The sequence below is a fragment of the Leptodactylus fuscus genome, chromosome 1 (genome assembly GCF_031893055.1).
Source record: "Leptodactylus fuscus isolate aLepFus1 chromosome 1, aLepFus1.hap2, whole genome shotgun sequence".
NCBI classification, from domain to species: Eukaryota; Metazoa; Chordata; class Amphibia; order Anura; family Leptodactylidae; genus Leptodactylus; species Leptodactylus fuscus.
In genome coordinates this window covers 292,973,873-292,995,798 of record NC_134265.1, presented here as the reverse complement: position 1 = coordinate 292,995,798, position 21,926 = coordinate 292,973,873, and the positions used below count along the sequence as shown (strand labels likewise).

General features: G+C 39.9%; 1 protein-coding gene across 2 annotated transcripts in view; it reads right to left on the bottom strand.

Moving 5' to 3' along the window:
- Positions 1 to 9,702: 9,702 nt before the first annotated feature.
- The window catches only part of LOC142183083 (tolloid-like protein 1), a 94,665-nt gene continuing 82,441 nt past the window's right edge, over positions 9,703 to 21,926 (bottom strand). The window contains exons 19-23 of one of the 2 annotated variants that reach the window (XM_075258001.1): positions 20,489 to 20,614; positions 18,517 to 18,644; positions 15,372 to 15,585; positions 12,287 to 12,537; positions 9,703 to 10,317 (exon numbers count right to left, since the gene is read on the bottom strand). In XM_075258001.1, the coding sequence (XP_075114102.1) occupies positions 10,186 to 10,317; positions 12,287 to 12,537; positions 15,372 to 15,585; positions 18,517 to 18,644; positions 20,489 to 20,614 (851 nt within the window). In that variant the 3' untranslated portion in view covers positions 9,703 to 10,185. The remainder of the gene's footprint in view (positions 10,318 to 12,286; positions 12,538 to 15,371; positions 15,586 to 18,516; positions 18,645 to 20,488; positions 20,615 to 21,926) is intronic. The other variant, XM_075257994.1, reaches the window with a different exon arrangement.

Here is a 21,926-nt window from a genome sequence, read left to right as displayed (position 1 = left end):
CTCGGCATAGGAATGCATTGACCAGCGTTGATTGGCCGAATGCCATACAGAGTACAACATTCGGCCAATCAATGCTGGCTCTGCTGGAGGAGGCAGAGTCTAAGATTGGTCCACAGCAGTCTCCATTCTGGTCCGATCTTAGACTCTGCCTCCTCACAGACAAGCCTCCGGCAGAACCAGCATTGATTGGCCGAATGCTGTACTCTCTATGGCATTTGGCCAATCAACGCTGGCCAATGCATTCCTATGGAAAAAAGTCAGCTCGCACATATCGCAAGCTGACAGGGATTCCGACCAGATAGAGCTCCAAAGAGCTGTGTGAGTGACATTCCCACCTAATCTATCATCTAGGACTGTCTCACAATCACATAGTTCACAGTCTCATATGAACCAGATATTAAATCCACTATTCGTATAAATTGGAGGTCACCTGATTTAGCCAGCCTTTTTCTGATTTTTTTCGATGCCTCCGTTATCGTAGTTCCTGTCCCAGGGAAAGTGGGAGGGGAATCGAATTTTTAGTGAGTTTCCCACCTGGTGTTTGACTCGAATCGAACAGCCTGATATCCGATCGAACATGTACTCAATCGAACGCTGTTCGCTCATCTCTAATGCCTACCATCAATTCCATATACAAATATCATGATTTGCTCTTATGGAAATGATTTAAGTTTTGGTGAAATGTCTAGAGGTATTAAAAAGGCCATCCATGAAGCAAGAATTAGGCTAAATAACCAATTGTAATGGGATCAGTCAACAATCTAATGTGTATGCGAACCTCCCAACTGCTTATTAATGGCATAAGCTGAAATCCAACTTGTCCACTCTTTGTTCATGAAGGAGATATGTTGCTGCCCGAGAAATTCATTGAAATAAAAAAACTTGATCAGCTGAGCATGCATGGTAATAAAAGGGTTAAGGAAAATAGCTGTTGGCCAAAAGATCTTTGATCAAACAGTTTGTGTAAGATTGGCATTAGCCATAAGTGTCAATGGTGCAATGGGCTAGTGGTTGGTGTCATCTTCAACTGGTTGATAATTTTTTAGATAACCTCCAATAGAGACATTGGTCAGAATGCCACCCCTCTGGGTTGTAGCCCTACTGTTGTCCCATTAGTATACCTCTGCTTGTTCTGGAAGGCTCTTGGAAGTGATGTCCTTTTAATAGGAGATGGGCAGTGGATCACTATATCACTAAGTCCTGTTAGTGTTGCTGGCCACCAGGAAATATAGTGACTAGAGCACAGGAGGTGTATAGCTTCAGTACAGGTCCATGCAGGGCTCAGAATTGAGGTCAGGGACAGTAAGCTTGCAATGATGAGCAGAAAGCGTAAAAACAGATGCAGTAAGACAAGCTAGAAGACAGAGGACGAAACATACTTTGGGGGCCACTGTCTCTACAGAGATGGCTGTGAGTGTCAGCACAAATATAATAGAGCATACTGAGGGTAGTCAGGTTTCTGGGAAAGGAAGGACTGCATAGACCTAAGCCAATTCCTATACAAGGTGATCAATTTATCTCTTCAAGTGAAGCATATGTGAGGCAGGTTGGACTAGAAAGTCTCTCAGAAATCCACAGTGACATAGCAGGACTGGCTGTTAGCCAATAGTAACTTTGACACAACCTCATAGGATCTTCCATATTGGAGGACACTCAGAATTTGTTATGCCACTGTTTAATAACTGCAATGGTTGGTGCAACTCAGAGAGTAGCCCTTCTTATACTAAAGGGGTAATCCTGCAAACATAACCATTTTTTAATTTTTAGATAATTATTAGAGATGAGCGAATACACTTGATCAAATACCTCTGCCACATAGCTCCCGGCGCCAGAGAAGGGGGGAGGGGCAGTAAAAATTTGATGCCCCGGAGGTGTTTTTGCACCAGGAACTATGTGGCAGAGGTATTCGATTGAATATACTCGCTCATTTCTAATAATTATACATTAAACATTTTTGCAAGTATATGTAATTAAATACTTTGCAGAATTTTAAAGATTTTCTCTAAATATCGTGTGTTCACAAGTTGTTGTCTTGATTGGTTTCCAGTGGATACAACCATGAATGTAGCACCTTTCTAAGGTCAGAGAATCAGCTAATCAGAATCAGATTTCCTTATTGTGGATGGGATATCTTTTCGTACATGTAGTGTCCCTGCCTGATAACCCAGCTACAATAAGAAAATCATAGCTGGGTTCCAGACTAGTCCAAGACCATAGAAATTTTCTGCATTTGTGGTTGTATCCATTGACAACCAATCAAGACAATAGATGTCACCACTAAGAAAGTTAGAAAAAATCTTTGAAACTCTGCAGAATTTTGAACTACTTATATTTGCAAAAATTTAAAATTTTTAATTATCTACAAATATACAAATATAGATATGATTATGTTCATGGGAATAGCCCTTTAAGGGACTAGGGCTTTACTTGTATACGTCTCCAGTAACATATCTGCCTAGAAACTATAATGTCTAAAACATTATTTAGATATGTATTAATAACTGTAGTAATGAAAGTACCGTATTTTTCGGACTATAAGACGCACATTTTTTCCTCCCAATATGGGAGGAAAATGTGTGTGCGTCTTATAGTCCGAATGCAGCGTGTGCAGCGTCTGTGTCCTGTCTATGAGGAGCAGCCCGGTGCCTGCCTGCTCTGCCCCTCCTTCCCTGTCTGTGTCGCGTGTTTGCAGGAGCGAGATATGAGAGGCAGGGAAGTAGGGGCGGGCCAGACAAGTGAAGGAAGCGTGGTTTCAAGCTTGCCGAGAAAACCACGCCTCCTTCTCCTGTCTGGCCCGCCCCTCCTTCACTGCCTCTCAGATCTGGCTCTTGCAATGAAGCCACACAGACAGGGAAGGAGGGGCGGGCCAAACGGGAGGAGGAGGCGTGGTTTTCTCGGCAAGCTCGAAACCACGCCTCCTTCACCCGTCTGGCCCGCCCCTACTTCCCTGCCTGTGTGGCTTCATTGCAAGAGCAAGATCTGAGAGGCAGTGAAGGAGGGACGAGCCAGACAGGTGAAAGAGGCGTGTTTTCAAGTTTGCTTAGAAAACCACACCTCCTTCACCCGTCTGGCCCGCCCCTTTTTCTCTTCTTGCATAGCTTCACTGCAGGGTGTCTCTTTCCATCCATGGATGAGAATAGATAGATTAGATAGATTAGATAGATTAGATAGATATGTTCAAATCACCCCCATATCCCTAGAATACATATAAAACAAAGACATTACTGTGAAACACATACACATTTGGTATCCCTGTGTCCGAAAGCCCCCGGTTCTATTTACATTGGTGAAATATTATATTATTAGGTTATTAAATATTTCACCAATTTTTTTTCCTTAAATTTTTTTTTTTCCCTATTTTCCTCCTCTAAAACCTTAGTGCGTCTTATGGTCCGGTGCGTCTTATGGTCCGAAAACATTAACATCAGATTTTTCTTTGGGCCCTCTAGATGAATGTCACCATGTAGCTCTACTGTTGAAAGCTGATATTAATCCAGAATATATTTGCATTTATTTTGGCAATGTTATACAAAATACCCAACTCCGACTCTACAGGTTAATTGCAGATTATCTGACCTTTTATCTGAAATATCAGTTTCCTTTGTCCGTCTGAACATGCTGTCATTTTAATGCTGTATTTATAATTTTCATTTGATGCCTCCATTATACATAGAAGCACTGGAGATGATGAGGACTGCTCTTAAGAGAACATTTGCTGACAAAAAATGTCTTGCTTGGGTTACAGGGAATGACACATGCTTATTTAGGAAAGCCCTTTATCTGTACAGGGTTCAAAGGCAAAAAGGTGTGCAGGTGGAGGATTAGAGGTTGAAAATGATGTATTCACTATGGCAGTGACAAAGATTAAAGAGAATCATGCAGAAGGATTGGTATTATTATGTGTATTGTTACATCCTACTAATCCTACTAATATTATAAATGTGAAAGTTTATGTGTTTGGATGTTTGTGTGTTTGGATGTTTGTTCCTCAATCACGCAAAAACGGCTGAACGGATTTGTACGAAATTTGCAACATACATAGATAGGAACTAAGATTAAAACAACGGCAGTGAAGGAATTTAGGTTCACACAACACTAAAGGACCTGTGATGACATCATCACAGGTCCTTGAGCCATTCTAGGATAGGATCATGCTAGGCAGTGGGCGGAGCTACACACTATTTTGTGGGCGGAGCTATATAATATGAAGCTGAACAGTGTGAAAGCTGAAGAAAATGGAGTCTCATGGAAGATCAGGAGATTACAGAACATGCAGGCTGTGTCTGGGCAAGAGGAGTATATCGGATGTAGAGTTTCAATGAGTAAGATGTGTTCTTCTGCCTCTGATGGGGGAGGGGGGGAGAACTGTGTCACATTTCAGCAACACCCATTCAGCCCTTTGTAACTCAGAAGCTGCTCAGACAGTCACATATCCAAACCCCTGTAATCACAATTGCCCGATGTAAGCAGAGTTTAGGCATTGTAGCACACCTCTATAGGCTCTCCATATGCAAACATGTACATACAGTTGGGTATCCCATGCATACAGTATGCAGCGATCTAGCAGAGCCGAGATGCGGGAGCAGGCTAATCAAACTTTGGCAAATTTCTGCAACATCCATTCAGCCGTTTCCACCACAGAAGCCGCTCAGAGACTGACATAAGAACACCCCTATAATTCAAATGGCCAGATATAGCAGAGCTTAAGCAGCGCTGTAGCACAGCTCAGTACGCTCTCAAGATGCAGAGATGTACATACAACTGAGTATGCTGCGCATATGCTGCGATGTAGCAGAGCCGAGACGCAGAAGCAGGCGGATCATTCACAACAGTAATTGGCTAAATATAAAACATAACATTTAATACTACTCTGCATTCTTAAGACTGAAACCCCACAATGCAAAAAAGGCAGCGACAAAAAGTCTGGCTAATCCCATCCACACATTGCAGAAAAAAATTAATAGCAGAAAATCTGCGTGTTCAAAAACTGCAGCATGTCAATTATACCTGCAGAAATGCTGGCCTTCTCCGTGTATGTATAATAGAAAGTCCACAGAGTAATGAAAATTTGCGAAAATGTTTTGCTGCATTTCGCTTATGTGGGGCCTTAGCCTAAGAGGTTAAAGACAAAGGGTGGTCATATCAAATGTTGATGTGATTTAGATTTCTCTTTTGTTCATTTATAAATTTGTTAATAGTCAAAACACAGTGTGCAGGGAGAGGAACTTCTAACAGTTTTTATGATGCTAGGAGTCCTGTACTGTAAGCACTATGGGATAGTATGTCGCTGGGTGGAAGGGACTTCATCATATACTATGCTAGGAATCCCTCAGGGTTGGTTCACATCTGCATTTGTATTCCGTCCGGGGCAGTCTGCATGCCCCCCCACCTCCGTAACAGAATACCAAACACAATTGCAGGCGCTGTGCAGTAAAAGCACACGGATCTCCATAGAATATAATGGGGTCTGTGTGCATGCTGCCAGATCTCTGCACAGAACATGCGGACAGGAAAGTACTTCACAATCTACTTTCCTGTCCGCATGATTTGTGCAGGCAGCGCACGACAAGCACATGGACCCCATTATAGTCTACGGGGTCCATATGCTTTCACTGCACACCGCTCACAGTTGCATTCTGTATTCCGTTTGGGGGGGTCCCCATGCAGATTCCCCAAACGGAATACTGAAAATGTAAACGACGGGTAACCCAGCAGGATGGGAAATCTGACCAACTCATGGACGGAATTTCACAGGTAAAACTTGTTTGTATGTTGCAATATATGTACCATGTTTCATATATTATGTTTTCCATTCTATTGTTTTGCTACCTTTTGTATTTTACTATTTGAAAAATTTCAATAAAAACAAAATAAATAAAAAAAAAAGTAATCTTTCAAGCTTAAAAAAAAACAAAAAAAAAAAAAACTTGTTTGTATGAATCTAAGCTAAAAAATAAGCAATTGGTAAGATTTATAATTCTTTGATTAATAATGACCTTGGTAAGTATAAGCTCACATAGCAAGCCACAGCCAAAAAGTATTTTTCTGCAGCGCTTTTGTTTTCTGACAGATATTCACATCACTTCACTTTGCAGGCACTTTAATATGCAGCGTTTTTTGCCATGGCCAAAATGCTGTGTATTAGCAACTTAGGTCCCCAGCTATAAAGAGGTGCCAATCATTCCAATCATTGGAGAATAACTAGAGAGAATCAGATATTGGAGAGTCATTAAGGAATCATTCTAATATTCCCCTCAATTGTTTGATTCAGGGCGGGTTCACATTTGCGCCCTGGTCTCCGCTTTCAGTTTCCGTCTTCTGCCCAAGAAATTGGACAGGAGACGGAAACTGGCAGTCATTTTAAAAGCCATTCATTTGAATGGGTTTGCAAAGTGTCCGCCCATGAGCGTTTTATGTTTTTTTAATGGGACACAAAGTTGGACATGCAGGACTTTGTGCTCAGTTGAAAAAAAAACAAAAAACGGTTTTGCCACGGAGAGCAGAAGACGCTCATGGGCAGACATGGTCTGCTGGGTTTCAGTCTCCTGTTGGCAGAAGATGAAAACTGAAAGTGGAGACCGAGGCGCAGATATGAACCCGCCCTCAGATGGTTTATTAAACTCCTTAGCCCATGAAGCTTATAGTATGGTTTGTGTTTAGATAGTAAATGTTCTAGATGCCTAAACCAGGAGGTGGATTTAATTAATTTAATATGGAGCTATCTTAGACTCCATAGGTATTGGCAGCCCACAGGCCACGAGAAAATGGCCGTTTACAATACTGTGCAAGCGGCCATTTTCTTGTGGCCTGTGGGCATGCGCAGTCTGCTCTGCCCAAGGCCCGAGGCCTAGAAGTTGGAAACCTGTGCCAGAAGAAGAGGATGAAGAGGACGCTGCAGATGAAGATGGAGGCGGTGCTGGAGAGAGTTCTCTCGCAGCATTGGGGGCGCCCCCAGTGCTGTTTGAGCACTGGGGCCCGCCCCCAGTGCTGCGAGAGAACTCATTTGCATACAGACAAGAACTGGGATTCCTACGGAACGGCGGTGCGGAGAAGACAACGAAAGGTAGGAGATTCTATGATAGGATCCCTTTAATACTGTATATTTGTGGTTATATTTCCATATTTCTTTGTGCCTCCTTATGAGAGTGCCATTTTTCATTTCTTATCAGCACTGAGCAGAGAGTTAATAGATCATCTGTACTTCATCCACTCATCTGCCAGGTGTCTACATTGGCGTGGTGACAGAACAAACATAGCTAAAAGAACGTAAAATAGCAGCATTAAAGTTTACTACATGGTTGGGCTGATCTTTATTAGTTCTTGCCTCTTTCAATGCTAAAGTTACGAGGAGTTGTCAAAAGTGAGCAGGATATCAGCAGACTACAAATATACTACTACTGGGTACAAGACTGCAGCAACATCTTAAAACTCCTCAATATGTCCAAAAAAAATCAGTTTCTCAAGCATGATGTAATATATGTATGGATCATAGTAATTGAAATATACATCACATACTGGTAACTCCTTAAGATACTGCATTTTAAAGGAATAAAACATGTTTTATTAGTGCCAGTGAATGTTGCAGTGAGTTAACAGATGTTTGATACCAACATATTTAGCAACCTACATCCAATAATATCAAAACCAGTTTTCTATTTAATAAAACATACAGGAACCTGAATATCTTAAATAAACCATACTTATCTGCATATGACAACTTTAAATAAAAAGTTGCTACTGTCAAAAGGAAAAAAAAAATAAAACAATTTGGCACATAAAGTAACAATTAACTGGTCGACCATACAAGATATTTCACACGCCTGGAACATGTACATTCATACAAAGTGACAATAGCAGATACATCATGGCTGTACAATGTCTAAAAGCACAAAAGCAATAGAACAGTTCAAAAATAACACACAGTACACCTACCGAGAAAGCAGCATGTTATATATACAGTATATGCTAGAGCTTGGTTGAAAATGTTCTTAAAGATCCTTTGTAACATACATTAATATGTTAACGTTGTCCCAAGACATATCAAATTACAGATGTATCTACAAGAAGATCGGTTTGATCATGTGCAAGAATTCTAAGGCAACAATAGTTGTTCCACAGGACACAGAGCTGAAATTGCAATGAGTTCTCCATATACTTTAGAAGTCTTTAGTAATAGGATGCAGACGGTCATGGACACATTCATGTTTCTCACTTCGGTTGGCTCAATTTTTTTCCTTTTATGAAAGTAATTTTCATGTATTTTCTTAACAGATATAGCACCATTGGATTTGAATATTTCATCCAATAACATTGTGTACAAGCGGAGTATATGGTCACATAAGACAGGCTAATTCTACTTCCACTACCAAAATTTCTGCATTGAATGGAGTCCGAATTATCATTTGTCCTTGATATTCATACTCAAAAGAAATAGCAGCCATTCAAAGGATGGATACTGAAAAGTGGAACTGGAGTCTGGATTTCAGGTTTTGCAATTCAGCTGATTATATTTCCTGTTTAATACTTTTTATGCTTTTACTCCTCTCAGAAGAGTCCGAGAAGTTGGACAGACTTGAAAACCACCAACAGATCCCTGATCGTATTTGTAGCAAAGTAACAGTGCATTACAACATATGGCATATTAGATCGGTAAATTGAAAACATCCTTTTCTGAACAGCAGTCACACTATGAATGTGGCGGAGAAAACACAATGTTACATTCGTATAAATGATGGTTACAACGAAAGGAACAAAAGTGGCTGTTTCTCGGATGTAAAATAGACGTCTGTGCGGAGACAAAGAGCCTTTAAGTTCACAAATCCTAAGCATCTTTGTGCAAGTGGATAAATGGAGGAATCCTGACCGGGTTTCCGAACGTTTCCTAAAGATCTTCTTATTTTGCATTCTGTATGCCATTTTGCTTGCATGATAAGCTGCCTGCCAAGCACAAAGGTCCAGTCTGAGGAATTCTCTGAACACACAAGTCTGTGGCCTGCAGGAACTTTTCCTCTTGTCTTATATTTCTTCTAAGACAATAGTCAGAAGATACAGCTGTCCTTGGGGTGACTTTCAATGAAGGTTGCAGACTGATCTTGCAGGGAGCATTGACAAATGTCAAGCTTAGTATGAAAGCACTTAAAGGGAATGTGTCACCAAAAAATAGCCCATTTTTTTCTTTTTAAAACCGTCTCTATGTTAAACATATGTAAGAATTTTTTTATTTTATTTTTACTTTTTGATGTTACTACCCATATTTAAAAAAAAAAACAAAAAAAAAATTAATATATCCTGCAATTATCAATCTGGCCACTAAGCCTAATAATAGACCCTTGCCGAATTCTGCAGGGATTTTCTTTGAAGTAGTCAAATAATTTAAAACACAGACAGTGTTACAGTAGAAGCTAACACCTCTAGAGATATCTCTAAGTCATCATTGCATCCACCACTAACAATAGTCTAGAATGTCTAGAAAACTCTTCCATAGACCTCAGCTATTACTTATGGTCATAACTAAGCATGTCTCTAAATGGCATTAAGAGAGCAGGCAAGATGGCAGCCCCCATAATCATGTACAGAAAATACAATAAAAAAAAAAAATCTATAAATCTGAAAATAAAATCAGATTAGAAAAAAAAGTGAAATAATTCACTATCTGGTTTTAATAAATAGATTAAAAAAGGGCGATACATTCCTTTTAAGGGGAAATTCACAAAAGGGGCTTAGAATGATTTCTACCAAATATAAATATTCAATGTCTTATTTACCTTTTTTTTTTATTTTGCGCTTGTGAATGTCAGAATACAGAATCTTGAAACTACTGTATGAAGTCAAGTCCCTCATGTATCATACATACGTTATTGAGAACGACAATATAAAAAAAACAATATATTGCACACAGTTCTAGAAGTGTTCATTTTTTGTGAATTCCCCTAAAAGCTTCCCTAGCAGCATGCAAAACCCTTCGTTCAATGTCTGCCATGGTAGTCAACTTGCAACCATTGTATCAACGTCTTTTGCTAGAATCGTCCACTACTAGCCAGTGCAGTTCCTTATGTCGATGCTTTCATTTCTAATTACGATATAAAACATTTGTACTAATAACGTTAGTAAAAAAAATACTTCCTTTTTAAAGTTCACGTGTGCGGTCTTTTATCCCCCATTTGTCAACTGTGGAGGTTTCATGTGTTATTTGGTATGTAGGATATCTTGATACTTTATGCTTTTGTATCGTATATGAAATCCCTTCTTGCTGATTGTATCATCAGTATGAAAGTGAATGAGTATTGCATCCCCGCTTGATATAATCTCTTCTGGAGGCTGAAATATATACAGAAGAGGTTACAGTTCTGGATCTTTATAAGACATGATAGCAATCATCCAAAAAAAAACCACAATGTTTATGTATTACTGATAAGCAAGAAATAGAGCATATCCTATTTATCCGTAATGGCGAACCTATGGCACAGGTGTCAGAAGTGGCACTCAGAGCCCTCTCTGTGGGCACTCAGCTGTGGAACAGATTATATTGTGTGGGGGCCACTGTGGAGCAAATTGTACTGTGGGGGGGGGAGGCTGTGGAGCAGATTATACTATGTGGTGACCATTGTGGAGCAGATTGGACTGTGTGGGAGCTATTGTGACGCAGATTGGACTGTGTGGGGGTCACTGTGGTACAGACTTGACTTCACTATTTATATCACACAGTATCTGTTTTATAGCAGACATGTGATATTATAACAGGTCATAATAACATTGCAAGGTCACTATAAAATAGATTCATAGCGATGTAAAAAGTGAACATTAATTGCTGAAAATTATACCAAATGCAGTACAAAGTTGTTTGTAAAGCGCCATTCACACGACCATATTTTGCAGGTCCGTAACTGTCCATAATAGTGGACCTGCACAGTATTAAGGTTACATTGCTGTGCTGACACTTTGTGATAACTTAGTGGGTTTTGGGTTGTAGTTTGGGCACTCTGTCTTTAAAAGGTCCTCCATCACTGCCATATATAATATAAAGACAGAGGGGGGAAAAAAAGTAGAAATGACTGCATATACTCGAGTATAAGCCAACCCAAATATAAGCTGAGGCCCCTAATTTTACCACAAAAACTTGGGAAATCTTATTGACTCGAGTATAAGCCTAGGGGGGAAATGCAGCAGCTACTGGAAAATTTCAAAAATTAAAATGGTCGGAGTTTTTGGGTGCAGTAGATGCTGGGTGCTGGGAAAGGGGAGGGGGTGTTTTGGTTGTCTGTCTGCCCCTTCCCTGAGCTTGAGGACTGGTTTTTTTTTCCCCACTTGGAATTCAGCCTGGCTGTATATAGGGTATCTGCAGTGCTCCTATTAACCCCTTCCCGACGGAACAGGAGCACTGCAGATCCCCTATATTCAGTAGACCGGGCACTGTCAGACACAGGGATACCTAATGTGTTTCACAGTAATTTTCTACTTTTATATGTATTCTAGGGAAAGGAGGGATTTAGAACTTTTATTTATTTTATTATATTTTTTAAAGCTTCTTTTTTTTCCCACTATTTTATGGGAGATTCTATACATTACTATTGCAGCTGGTCATAGACCTTCCCCCCATTTGCTTCGAGTATAAGCCAAGGGGGACTTTTTCAGCACAAAAACGGTGCTGAAAAACTCGGCTTATACTTGAGTATATACAGTACATTTTTCTCTCTGGAGACATGTGATAGGACCCTGATTTATACTAAAATCAGGGATTGTTTAAAAAAAACAAAAAAAAACATTTAATCTGGAGGTACTCTGGAAATTTTGATGGTCTATAAACTTTAATGGGGAAACTGATATAATTATTTTTACCAACATCTGGAAGTGAAATTTGGCATTTACGATTATGGAGAAAGGGTCACATTAGAATTACCAGAATGTCACCAGTTGTCATAACATGAGCTTCAACAAGCTGCCAATGGAATAAGTGGCATACAAAGGATTGAGAACAATGATCATCACCTTATGCTTTGTTCACACTACTGTTTGTGTTTCTGTCGTTCAGGACTATAAATGGGGTTCACCAATAATGAAACCTGTGGAGAAAAAAGTCCTCCTTGCTTATTTTAGGTGGATTCTCCTACAGAGACTCCAATGTAAATGTGAATCCAGTCTAAGTCAACAACTATTTAGTAGTGTTTTATGGGATTTCACACTATGCTCTGCTTAACCATCTTTATTATGTACCAGGAGCCCTCAACACCTAAAAGTGTGCCCTTATAAGGTGTGGTCTCTTTTATATAACTGTGATGAATAGACTCACCCCTGATCCACAGAAACGTCCTAGCCGCATTGCAGATGTATCATGGCCATCAAACAGTTCCATATAGTCATATCCACAGTCTGCTTCTTCTTCCACCTCGAAAGTGGGAAAGCTAAGTTCAACTCGAAGACCTCTTTCTGTCACTAACAACCACTCACAATCTGCTTGGACTGGGTAATTGTTGTCTCCAAACTGAGCATGTGAGAACAAGTCCCTTGGTTTTGGCTCTGGTTTCAGTCTTCCTCCGCACTCTGTAAGATAAGCCCATGTAAATGGCCAGAAATGAGTTATTTAGAAAATAGTAAAAAAAAAAAAAAAAAAAAAACCTCACAGATACATACATACATTAATGTAAAATCTTCAACCAATCTGAACAATTACATTTTTTGTATAGCTGACAAGTAATCATTTCAAAATTGTGAATATGAAATTCTATATAATCCAAAGATAAGTTTGCTTTATAATAAAAATGCAAATTAGTTTAAATCATAGAAGTGACCCTAAGCAAAGATGCAGAATAAGTTAATATATTGCCATATTTCTAATTTCATAAAGTGAGATATGAAACTAAAATCCAAAGCTATGTGTGTATGTTTTTACCACTAGGTGTCAGTATAACACAGCAAACTTTTTGTAAATGTATCAAACGCATTAATTTAAAAAATAAATAACTAAAAATGATGCCTTGTACCTTAATAACATATAACGTCTAGTTTTGGAGAAGTCACAGTACAGGGCTTATCCGTAAGTCACAAACATTGTTTTGGTTTTCCACGGACTGTTTTGGCATTGGCCTGCAAGCTCATATCAATGGTGATGCATAATCTCATGGAAATACAGTGTGATCCAAAAAGAATGGTGCAAAATTGTAGCCTCACTATCCATAACATGATAATACAATATTACACATTTATTATCATAAAAGAAACATTATCTGACTAAGTTTTATCTATACAATTGTTGCGATTTCCATTGGTGATTGAAAGCCTGAGATCAGAGCACATTCTGGCAGAGGTATCGGCATCCACATGGTAATGCACCATCCTGCCCCAGACTACATTGGCAGATCTTCCTTTATCTGTGGAATAAACCATTCCTTTAACATGTCCAGGTAGGAGTGGCTATTGCAACAAAGAAGGGGCCATTTACTTTGGTGGAGACCCTCATGTGCTCAATATAGGCATGTTTTCTCTGAGCCTCAAATTATAATGTTGGGGCTGTAGATCTTCCCACTGAGGAGAATGAGAACTTCCTCCCTGAACACCAACTGATCGGCAAATCCGTCCTCTTCCAATTGGCCGTATATGTTAATGTAAAAGTCACTGTGTTTCGGTTTGTCAACTGACTTCATCTACTTAAAAAGAAGATGAAGCCAGATGGCTTACAACCCAGACGCTTTCGTAAAATACGCCATATCATGGTTTGTGGCACCTGTATTTTCATACTAGTCAGCTTGGTTGACTTTCTAAGACTGTACTCGTACATGGCTTGAATCCTGTTCATTGTCTCTTCCAAAGTCTTTGAGGGACTTTTCCCATGACTTAAACACTGAGTGGGTCACACAATGCACAATGTAGTTCCTATGTGGAGCACATTTACCAAATTTATTCTGGACATTTTGCAGAGCTGTCACCACGGACCCTGTTCTTGTAAATTCTAACGCACAAAAATCTTTTTCTTGCTTCTATGTCACACATATAAGCACAATATTGCCAATGTATTGGCTCTTGAGAAATTCTGTGATTGCTTGTTATACAGTGATTGGTTGATGTGTGTAACTAAGCTAGTTCTGCATTGGTTTCCAGTCACTGGCCATTTACCACTGATGTTACTTTTACTACAGGCCACCGCAACACCCTGTTAGTGTACCCCTGTAGGTTAAAGTTTTGCACCCAGATGTCAGTCAGGAACAAGTATTTCTTAAAGGCGTTGTCCCATGAAAAGCATTCTATCTATACTGCTAGTTTGTGTGGATTTAAGACATTTCCTAAATACATTGCTTTATCAAAACTGCTTTGTTTGGCCGCTATCTTAATTTATTCACTTAATTGTTGACACTGCGTTTCTATGGCCAATGGGCTTATCTGCTCAGTTCCCAAGTGAGGTAGCTGCCTGCTCTCAGGGGGAGGGAGGGGCTGAGTGCTGGGAGCAGCTCTGAGCTGTGTGTGTCTGACAAGCAAAGGAGCTCCTCAGTTGGGGGAGGGGAGAGGGGAGAGCTCCAGGATTACTGTGCCGTCTATCTTCAGCTTTTCCACTTATCAGCTGGTTTAATTGAATTTGGCTGATAAGGGCTGAGATAGGGAGTCCAGTACCTCTGTATGTAATGCAAGCTGACTCAAATCCAGCTCTGCTACATCAGTTTCCACATCAGCTTCATACTGTGGTAATGCATTTACAACCAATCCCTCATTACTGACTGCAAACATAGCAGATAGCAGAGGAAGTGAAACCCCGCCCACCAATGTGCCAATAAATCCAGGAAGTGAAGAGAGCACAGAGCACACATTCCGTCACAGCTTACTCTTCTGGATTAGGCCCAAATGAATGGGCCTAGTCCGGAGCGTGGTGTCACGAGGAGGATGCCGCGGCTGAATCAGCCACGGAATCTGCCTGAGGAAAGGGCAGCTCGCTCCTTTTTTTCTGTGAGCAGGAACAAACGTTTCACGGAAAAAAGAACGTTAGCGGTCTACATAGACCTCTATTGTGAGGATTTTTACGCCGAATCCACCTCAAAATCCTCCCCCTCTTGCCCTGTGTGAACTAGCCCTTAGTGTTCCTCAGATGATCCTTGCATACTATGATTTATAACAAACACCATGCAATGAAAGGGGCAGAAAGACCGGGGTGCATCAGTCCATAATACTCAACTTGTATTGTTTTCATTTTTTTGCATACTCTGTAAATTCTAGACTATTTCAGTGAAATATTCCATCAAGTATTATGCAGGTGTATAAAGTAATCGTATTTTATACGTCATTGTAACTATTTCAAGGAAATCTACTTATTTCCCATTTGGCTGAGTTATTACTCATACCTTTGTGTGTCCTAAGCACAGACCTTGAGTAAAACATCATTTCCTACTGACCTGTGGAATGTGTTGCCTGAAAACCTTTCCTTTGTACGGATGCATCTGACACAAAACGGAGAAACATTTTATTTCCTGTGGCAAGTAAAGGCTCTGGAATCTTATTGCCACATAACCGGCCAAGGATAGAAGACTTCTCTGTTTCTCCATCAAAAACCTCCAGGTGGTCGTAGGCGCACTCCTGATGGTGCTCAATTTCAAATTCGGTAAATGTCTATTGCAAAAACAGATTTTACATGAAACATCAGGGCACAACCTATAAAAATCTATACAAAGTGTCTGTGCTAGATTGTCAATACAATATGGATGCTCTCCCCCCTTCAGGGGTATGAACAGACCATGCATGGCATGGAGACTAAATAGCTTGCTCATGGATCAGCTCATTGGCTAAGTTCACACATCTGCCCGGTCTCCATTCAGGGATTCCATTCCCAAATCCGCTTGAAAAATACTCTGCTCTCCGTATTTTTCGGGCGGAAACATGGCGGACCCCATTATGGTCTATGGTGTCCGTGGTTTTCCATGGGTAACTGCTTTTTAAGCAGATTGGGTTTCTGTTTATCGGGTCCCCAAGCATACCTGAAATACGGCAACCTGAACACTGGTGTAAACCTAGCATACGACAGTACATGGCAGCGCATATTATGTTTGCAAAGTAAGGGCGGGTTCACACCTGCGCCTGGGGTCTCCATTATGCAGGTTTCTGTTTCCTGCCTGAAACTTGACAGGAGAGGGGAAACCTGCAGTCATTTCATTTGAATAGGTTTGAAAAGTGTCCGGTCGTGAGTGCCAATGAGCGTTTTGTGCTCTCCGCGGCAAAACCGTTTTTTTTTTAACCGGACACAAAGTCGGACATGCAAGACTTTTAGTCCGGTTAAAAAAACAAAAAAAAACAAAAAACAGTTTAGCTGCGGAGAGCAGAAAACTCTCACCGGCGCTCATGGCCGGACATGGTCTGACGGGTTTCCGTCTTCTGTCGGCAGAAGACAGAAACCTGGAAATGGAAACCAGACGCTGGTGTGAACCCAGCATCAGCAGTATCATTACTATGGTTGTGGAGTCTTTTCAGGTTCCTTGTACACATGTAAAATATAAGTAAAGACAACTTATAAATTTTAGAAGATGTAACTTAAAATGGAGGAAATAATGTTAAAATTAAGATTTTGTTCTAAACTATAATTAAAATGACTGTACAGTGATAATCTCAGATTATATGTAAAGATAAAGAACAGAGATGAGCGAACACTATTCGAAACAGCCATTTCGAATAGCATGCTCCCATAGAAATGAATGAACGTAGCTGGCACGCGGGGGTTAAGCGACCGGCCGCCGGCAAAGTTGGCGTGCCAGCCGCTTCCATTCATTTCTATGGGAGCGTGCTATTCGGAACGGCTGTTCCAAATAGTGTTCGCTCATCTCTAATAAAGAACTATCTACAACTAATGTTTACCTGCCTCTATATTTCCTCAGATCTTGTTCAATGACTGCTTTTTACTTCGGCTACATTAGGTCAGAGCTATGATCTGTGACTACAAGATGGACAGACCTACCTAAATTACATTATGAGGTTATGTTTACATGGAGGAAGGTGAACAGGACTTTGGGGTAGACTTCCACCTCAAATTCCTTTTCACTTTCCAGCCCACCATCTTCCCGTGAAGTAGAGCTTTGACTTTCTGCTGCAGCTTTTTACCCTCAGATTAGCCACACATGAATGGGATTAGTCATCTTGGTGGCTTGTGCCACAGAATCAGCCACAGTGTCCACAGCAAGGACAAGCAGGACACTTATATTTTCAGCATCCTGCTTCGATCTCGGTGTGAAATTTCACAATGATTTTCAGGCAGAATCTGCCTCATCTGGGTAAAAGTTCCTTGACATGCTAAATCTTATAGAGTTCAACACTATCCTTACACTATCCAACAGGGATCCTAAATGTAAAAGACCTTTTTGCAAACTTGTCTTCTGAGGTTAATGTTAATATGCAAGACAGGCCTAGTTGTCCAAAATGTATGTTACTAACACAGAAGGCTGAGATTTTAGCCCAGATGTGAAGTAAAAGTTTATAAAACCTATATATGGATGGAATTTTTTAACTTCTATTTCATTACATAAATGTGCTATATAAAAACTTAGAGTTGGGATATGGTTGATAAATATTCTATAAGGCTTAAATGTTACATCTGTGGACATATGTACATTACTAGGATTGCATTGCTACTTAAAAAAAACAAAAAATGACTCAATGTCATTTCTCCCACATTTCCCATAGACATGCAAGCAATGGCTGATCGTTCATGTTTTCTTAAGGCGAGTAAGCCATTGCCAGACACCTCTGATGGTGACACTTTCCCTTTTTGTCACCATTTTTGATACTCTAATTCTATATAACCCCTTTAAAGGAATGTGGAAGACCTTAACTCATTTACATCTGCGTTCAGAAATGCCCATGTAACTTAGGTGAATAGAAATGTCTACTGGTGGCAGTCCTTTTCACCCTAATTTACTGGTAATCTTACTAAAGATTTTGCAGCTTAATGGACTTAAATTCCCCCAGGGCCATACAATCTTTTTTCTTAAGGTTAGGAGTTTGCCTTTTAACCCTTTAACACCCCAATGCATTTTCCACCCCCAGTTGTTGCCAAATCCCTCCATGTTATACAACCATCACCACTTTCTTGTCATGTCGATTTTTGATTATTATCAAATTCCCAGCATGACTGGAGAGTAAAGTGGCACTTGCAAGAGATGAAGAAGGGGCAGATGAGTGTCAAACCATTCCCTAATCTCCTACTAGCACAGCAACTTTCCTGTTGTGCCAGGATTGGGAAATTGTAGATCTGTGACTGACCTGGGACCTGAAGGGAAGGGGGGATAATAATGTAACAACTCCATAGTTATGTTCCAAAATCTCATAGAAGGCGTACCAAAAAAATTTGCATGACTACCTCCATTTTAGAGCCCATAGGTTTGAAATAAGATGTTATATAATACATGGGCAGTACAGTCGATGCAACCTATCTGTTACAATAGCATGGATGAATGGTATATGGAAAAATCGGAATTTACATATTGTCACATTGTTTCAGTATATTTAGATACAGAATAACTTATTTCTTATCACTAGACTTCTACAAGTACTTACTAGTTTCACCCTATGGCCTGGAGTGGCACTTATTTCCCAAGTACATTCCTTCCGACTTGGATACTTGTCTGGCCAGTTGGGGCTTGTTATTACTCCATTAGGGCTATGAATTCTGTGCTCACATTCCGCTGTGTAGGGAAATAAATGACTTGTTCATGTTCATAGAAATATACACTAGTCATAACTTTAAACAATCCATTGCTTTAATACCTACCACAGTAAAAAAATGTAAGCAATTTCTGCTTTTCTAGCATAAAACACACATTTGATGTATTATTAGCCATAATTCCAATTCTTGTTCATGTAGCATAATTCACAGATTCCTTTCCATAAAAGACCAATAGACTAAATTGATTTTCCTTTGGTTGTTCACTATTGTTCAACCCCTTGGCCTCCCCATGTAGGGCCTGTATGAATATAAAGCAGGGGTCCCTAACTCGGCCTGGCAGATGGGCTGCACATACGGTACTATAGTTACTACAGTAAGTTGGCTAGGATTTGTAGGCCTATTGAGGCCTTCAGAGTTGTAAATGATTAGAATCGGGCGAGGGTGGATTCACAACTGTGCCCATCTCCGCTTTCAGGTTTTCGTCTTCTGCCCAAGAAACTGGACAGGAGCCGGAAACTGGCAGTCACTTTTCAAACCCATTCATTTGAAAGGGTTTGCAAAGTGTCCGCCCGTGAGCGTCTTCTGGTCTCAGCAGCAAAAACGTTTTTTTTTCACCAGACACAAAGTCGGACATGCAGGACTTTGTGTTCAGTTAGAAAAAAACTGCAGAGAGCACAAAACGCTCACGGGCGCTTATGAGCGGACACTGTCTGCTGGGTTTCCGTATCCTGTCGGCAGAAGACGTAAACCTGAAAGCAGAGACCGGGGCACAGATGTGAACCCGCCTTGAGGGGTTCTTTCCACAGGAACAGGGAGTGGGCTGCATGTTTGAGACCCATGCTCTAAAATAAAGAATTCATTTTTAACCCTGTTACCATGGGAATTACAATTTTTGTCAATCCAGTGAATAGGTAATAAATTCTTCAGGCTGGAATACAATCCAAGTTTACACACAGAACATTGTAATCCTGGGCTTCAAATGTGGAAACAAAGAATTTTACCAAGAAGGGAACAAGAATAGCTGCTTTTAATTTTCATAAGGAATTTTCATTTCTTGTCACTGTCCTAATGCTATAGTTGTATAGTTGTAGCAATAAAAGTGATCACAATGAAAAAAGGTCTTGTTAGTCACTTCCAAAGATCCCATTAACTAAGACCATTTACATGCATTTTGTTACATTGGGACATTCGTGGTAACATACTCCTTACATGTTAAAGTCCCTACAATAATCCCAACTTTCATTACCCAACTATAATAGGATTGCTTGGAAACAATCTGTCAGTGACAGAACATAAAAGTAAATTTTTATTTCCATTTTCTAACAAACCAGTTCATTACAATTTTTCCAAAAATTTCAGGTATTCTTGAAACCCTAATTTTTAGGACTCTCCAACCACAATTCATGATCATATTCTGGGGTCTCTTTAGAATCCAGACTGTAATAATCGGAGGCCTAGGGAAGTTGTGGAAAGAAGTGTAAAACCTTACCTTTCCTCGCTCCTCCTGAGCTCGCTTGCTGTGTCTAGTATTCATTCCAGGTGTCTTCCAGTCTCCTCGGTGATGTCAGTGTCATAACATCAATGTGTCCCATGTGACCACTGAAGCATGTGATTGGGCACCTGATGTCACCCAGGAGGCTGCAAGATCCCGGGGAATGAACACTGGATGCAACAAGAGCTCCTAGGAAAGGTGTTTATTGTTTTTCCCAGGGTCTCTGATTATTATACTCTGGAATCTGAAGAGACCCCAGAGTGTAATAATAAGACACTGTTTCAGACTGAAAAAGCTCAGTCTTAAACAAACATGATCACCCATCTCTAATCAGAATATTTTATTTCTGCCAGTATATTAACAGATCTCACCTTCTTTGCAGTCATGTTTATTCTCATGAAGTACAAATCCATTGCGGCACTGACAGACATAGCTACCAATAGTATTGATGCATTCATGTTGGCAGCCTCCATTCTCTTTAGAGCATTCATCTTTGTCTGAAATAACACAAGTCTTACCGTAAGTTTCATCTCAGCAGTGTGTACAGTCAGCAACATCATCTTTACCAAGTACTTGTTAATTCAAGCAAAGCTTCCCATGCAATAGAGTTCAGCCTGTAACCTTGTATAGTTGCTACTCTCTGAATTTGGTATGAAATTTATAAAGAAAATTGTGATAACCAATAACCATCTATTCCATTTATATTAATATACCAATTGTAGGTCACCGAAAACAAAAAGCTCACAAGCAAAACATACAAGGGTACAAGTGGATCATTGGTTTAAACCAATCTATACCATCAAACATTATAATTTATCTGGGTAAATGAACGTGTTTACATATGAGACCAATCCATAGTGCTAGAGAGATGTATTAATATGTAACAAGGAAGTGGCCAGTACACGAGACGTAAATTAATAGGTATTAAATATTGATACTTCCACCATTAGAACTGAAGTAGAGATGAAAAGACGAAGAGTAACTGGCAGAAGGTCAACAGTTTTGCTGCATAAAAAAGGACTCTTAACAGTCGACATTCCAGAGAGAGGCATCCGCTAGCGCAGGAATGTGTCAGATATTATTATCAAACAGACCTGGTCAGAGCTTCAAATCAGAACTGGCAGGTTGCTCTTGACACACATAGAAAATCCTACAGCATCTAATGCTTTGCTATGGCATTGCATCAGAAAAATACAGAACAAATACAGTAATTAAAAGGGACAAAGTTAATCACGAGGCAAATCTCAACAATTTCCTCATCTAGTATGTCATCCTTCAAGGGCTTATTAGTCATCCCAGTTTCTGACGGGAATGGCCATTAAATCTGTTTAGTATGAAATGTTATTAAACTGGTCTTTTATCTACAGGTTATGGGAATAGTCATATTTTTGGTTCTCATACAAGAGACATCATTAAAGACCATGTCCACCTAAAATAGATCATCAAATATAAATCTGAGATGACTTCCTTTAGGTTCAGCCATCTCTTTGTCAAATTTTCTACTGTATGTAATGTAGTAATATCATGAGAAGAGTATTTATAGCTAGGCAGCAATGTCTTTCAGGTCGGGGTAAGCTGAGTCATGTTAACCTGCTGTTCCAGAAACTGAAATAACTAAGAAATGGCTATACAGAATATCTAACAATTTCATAAAGGAAACTCAAAGACTTATATGTCCATGTATTTGATTTTAGATGAAATGTGTATGTCCTCCGGTTATAGAGCTCAAACTGATAACATAAAAATTTACTACTTTCATTTTATGAATATTCGTTTCATATTGGATTAAAAAAAAAAATGAAACCAGCT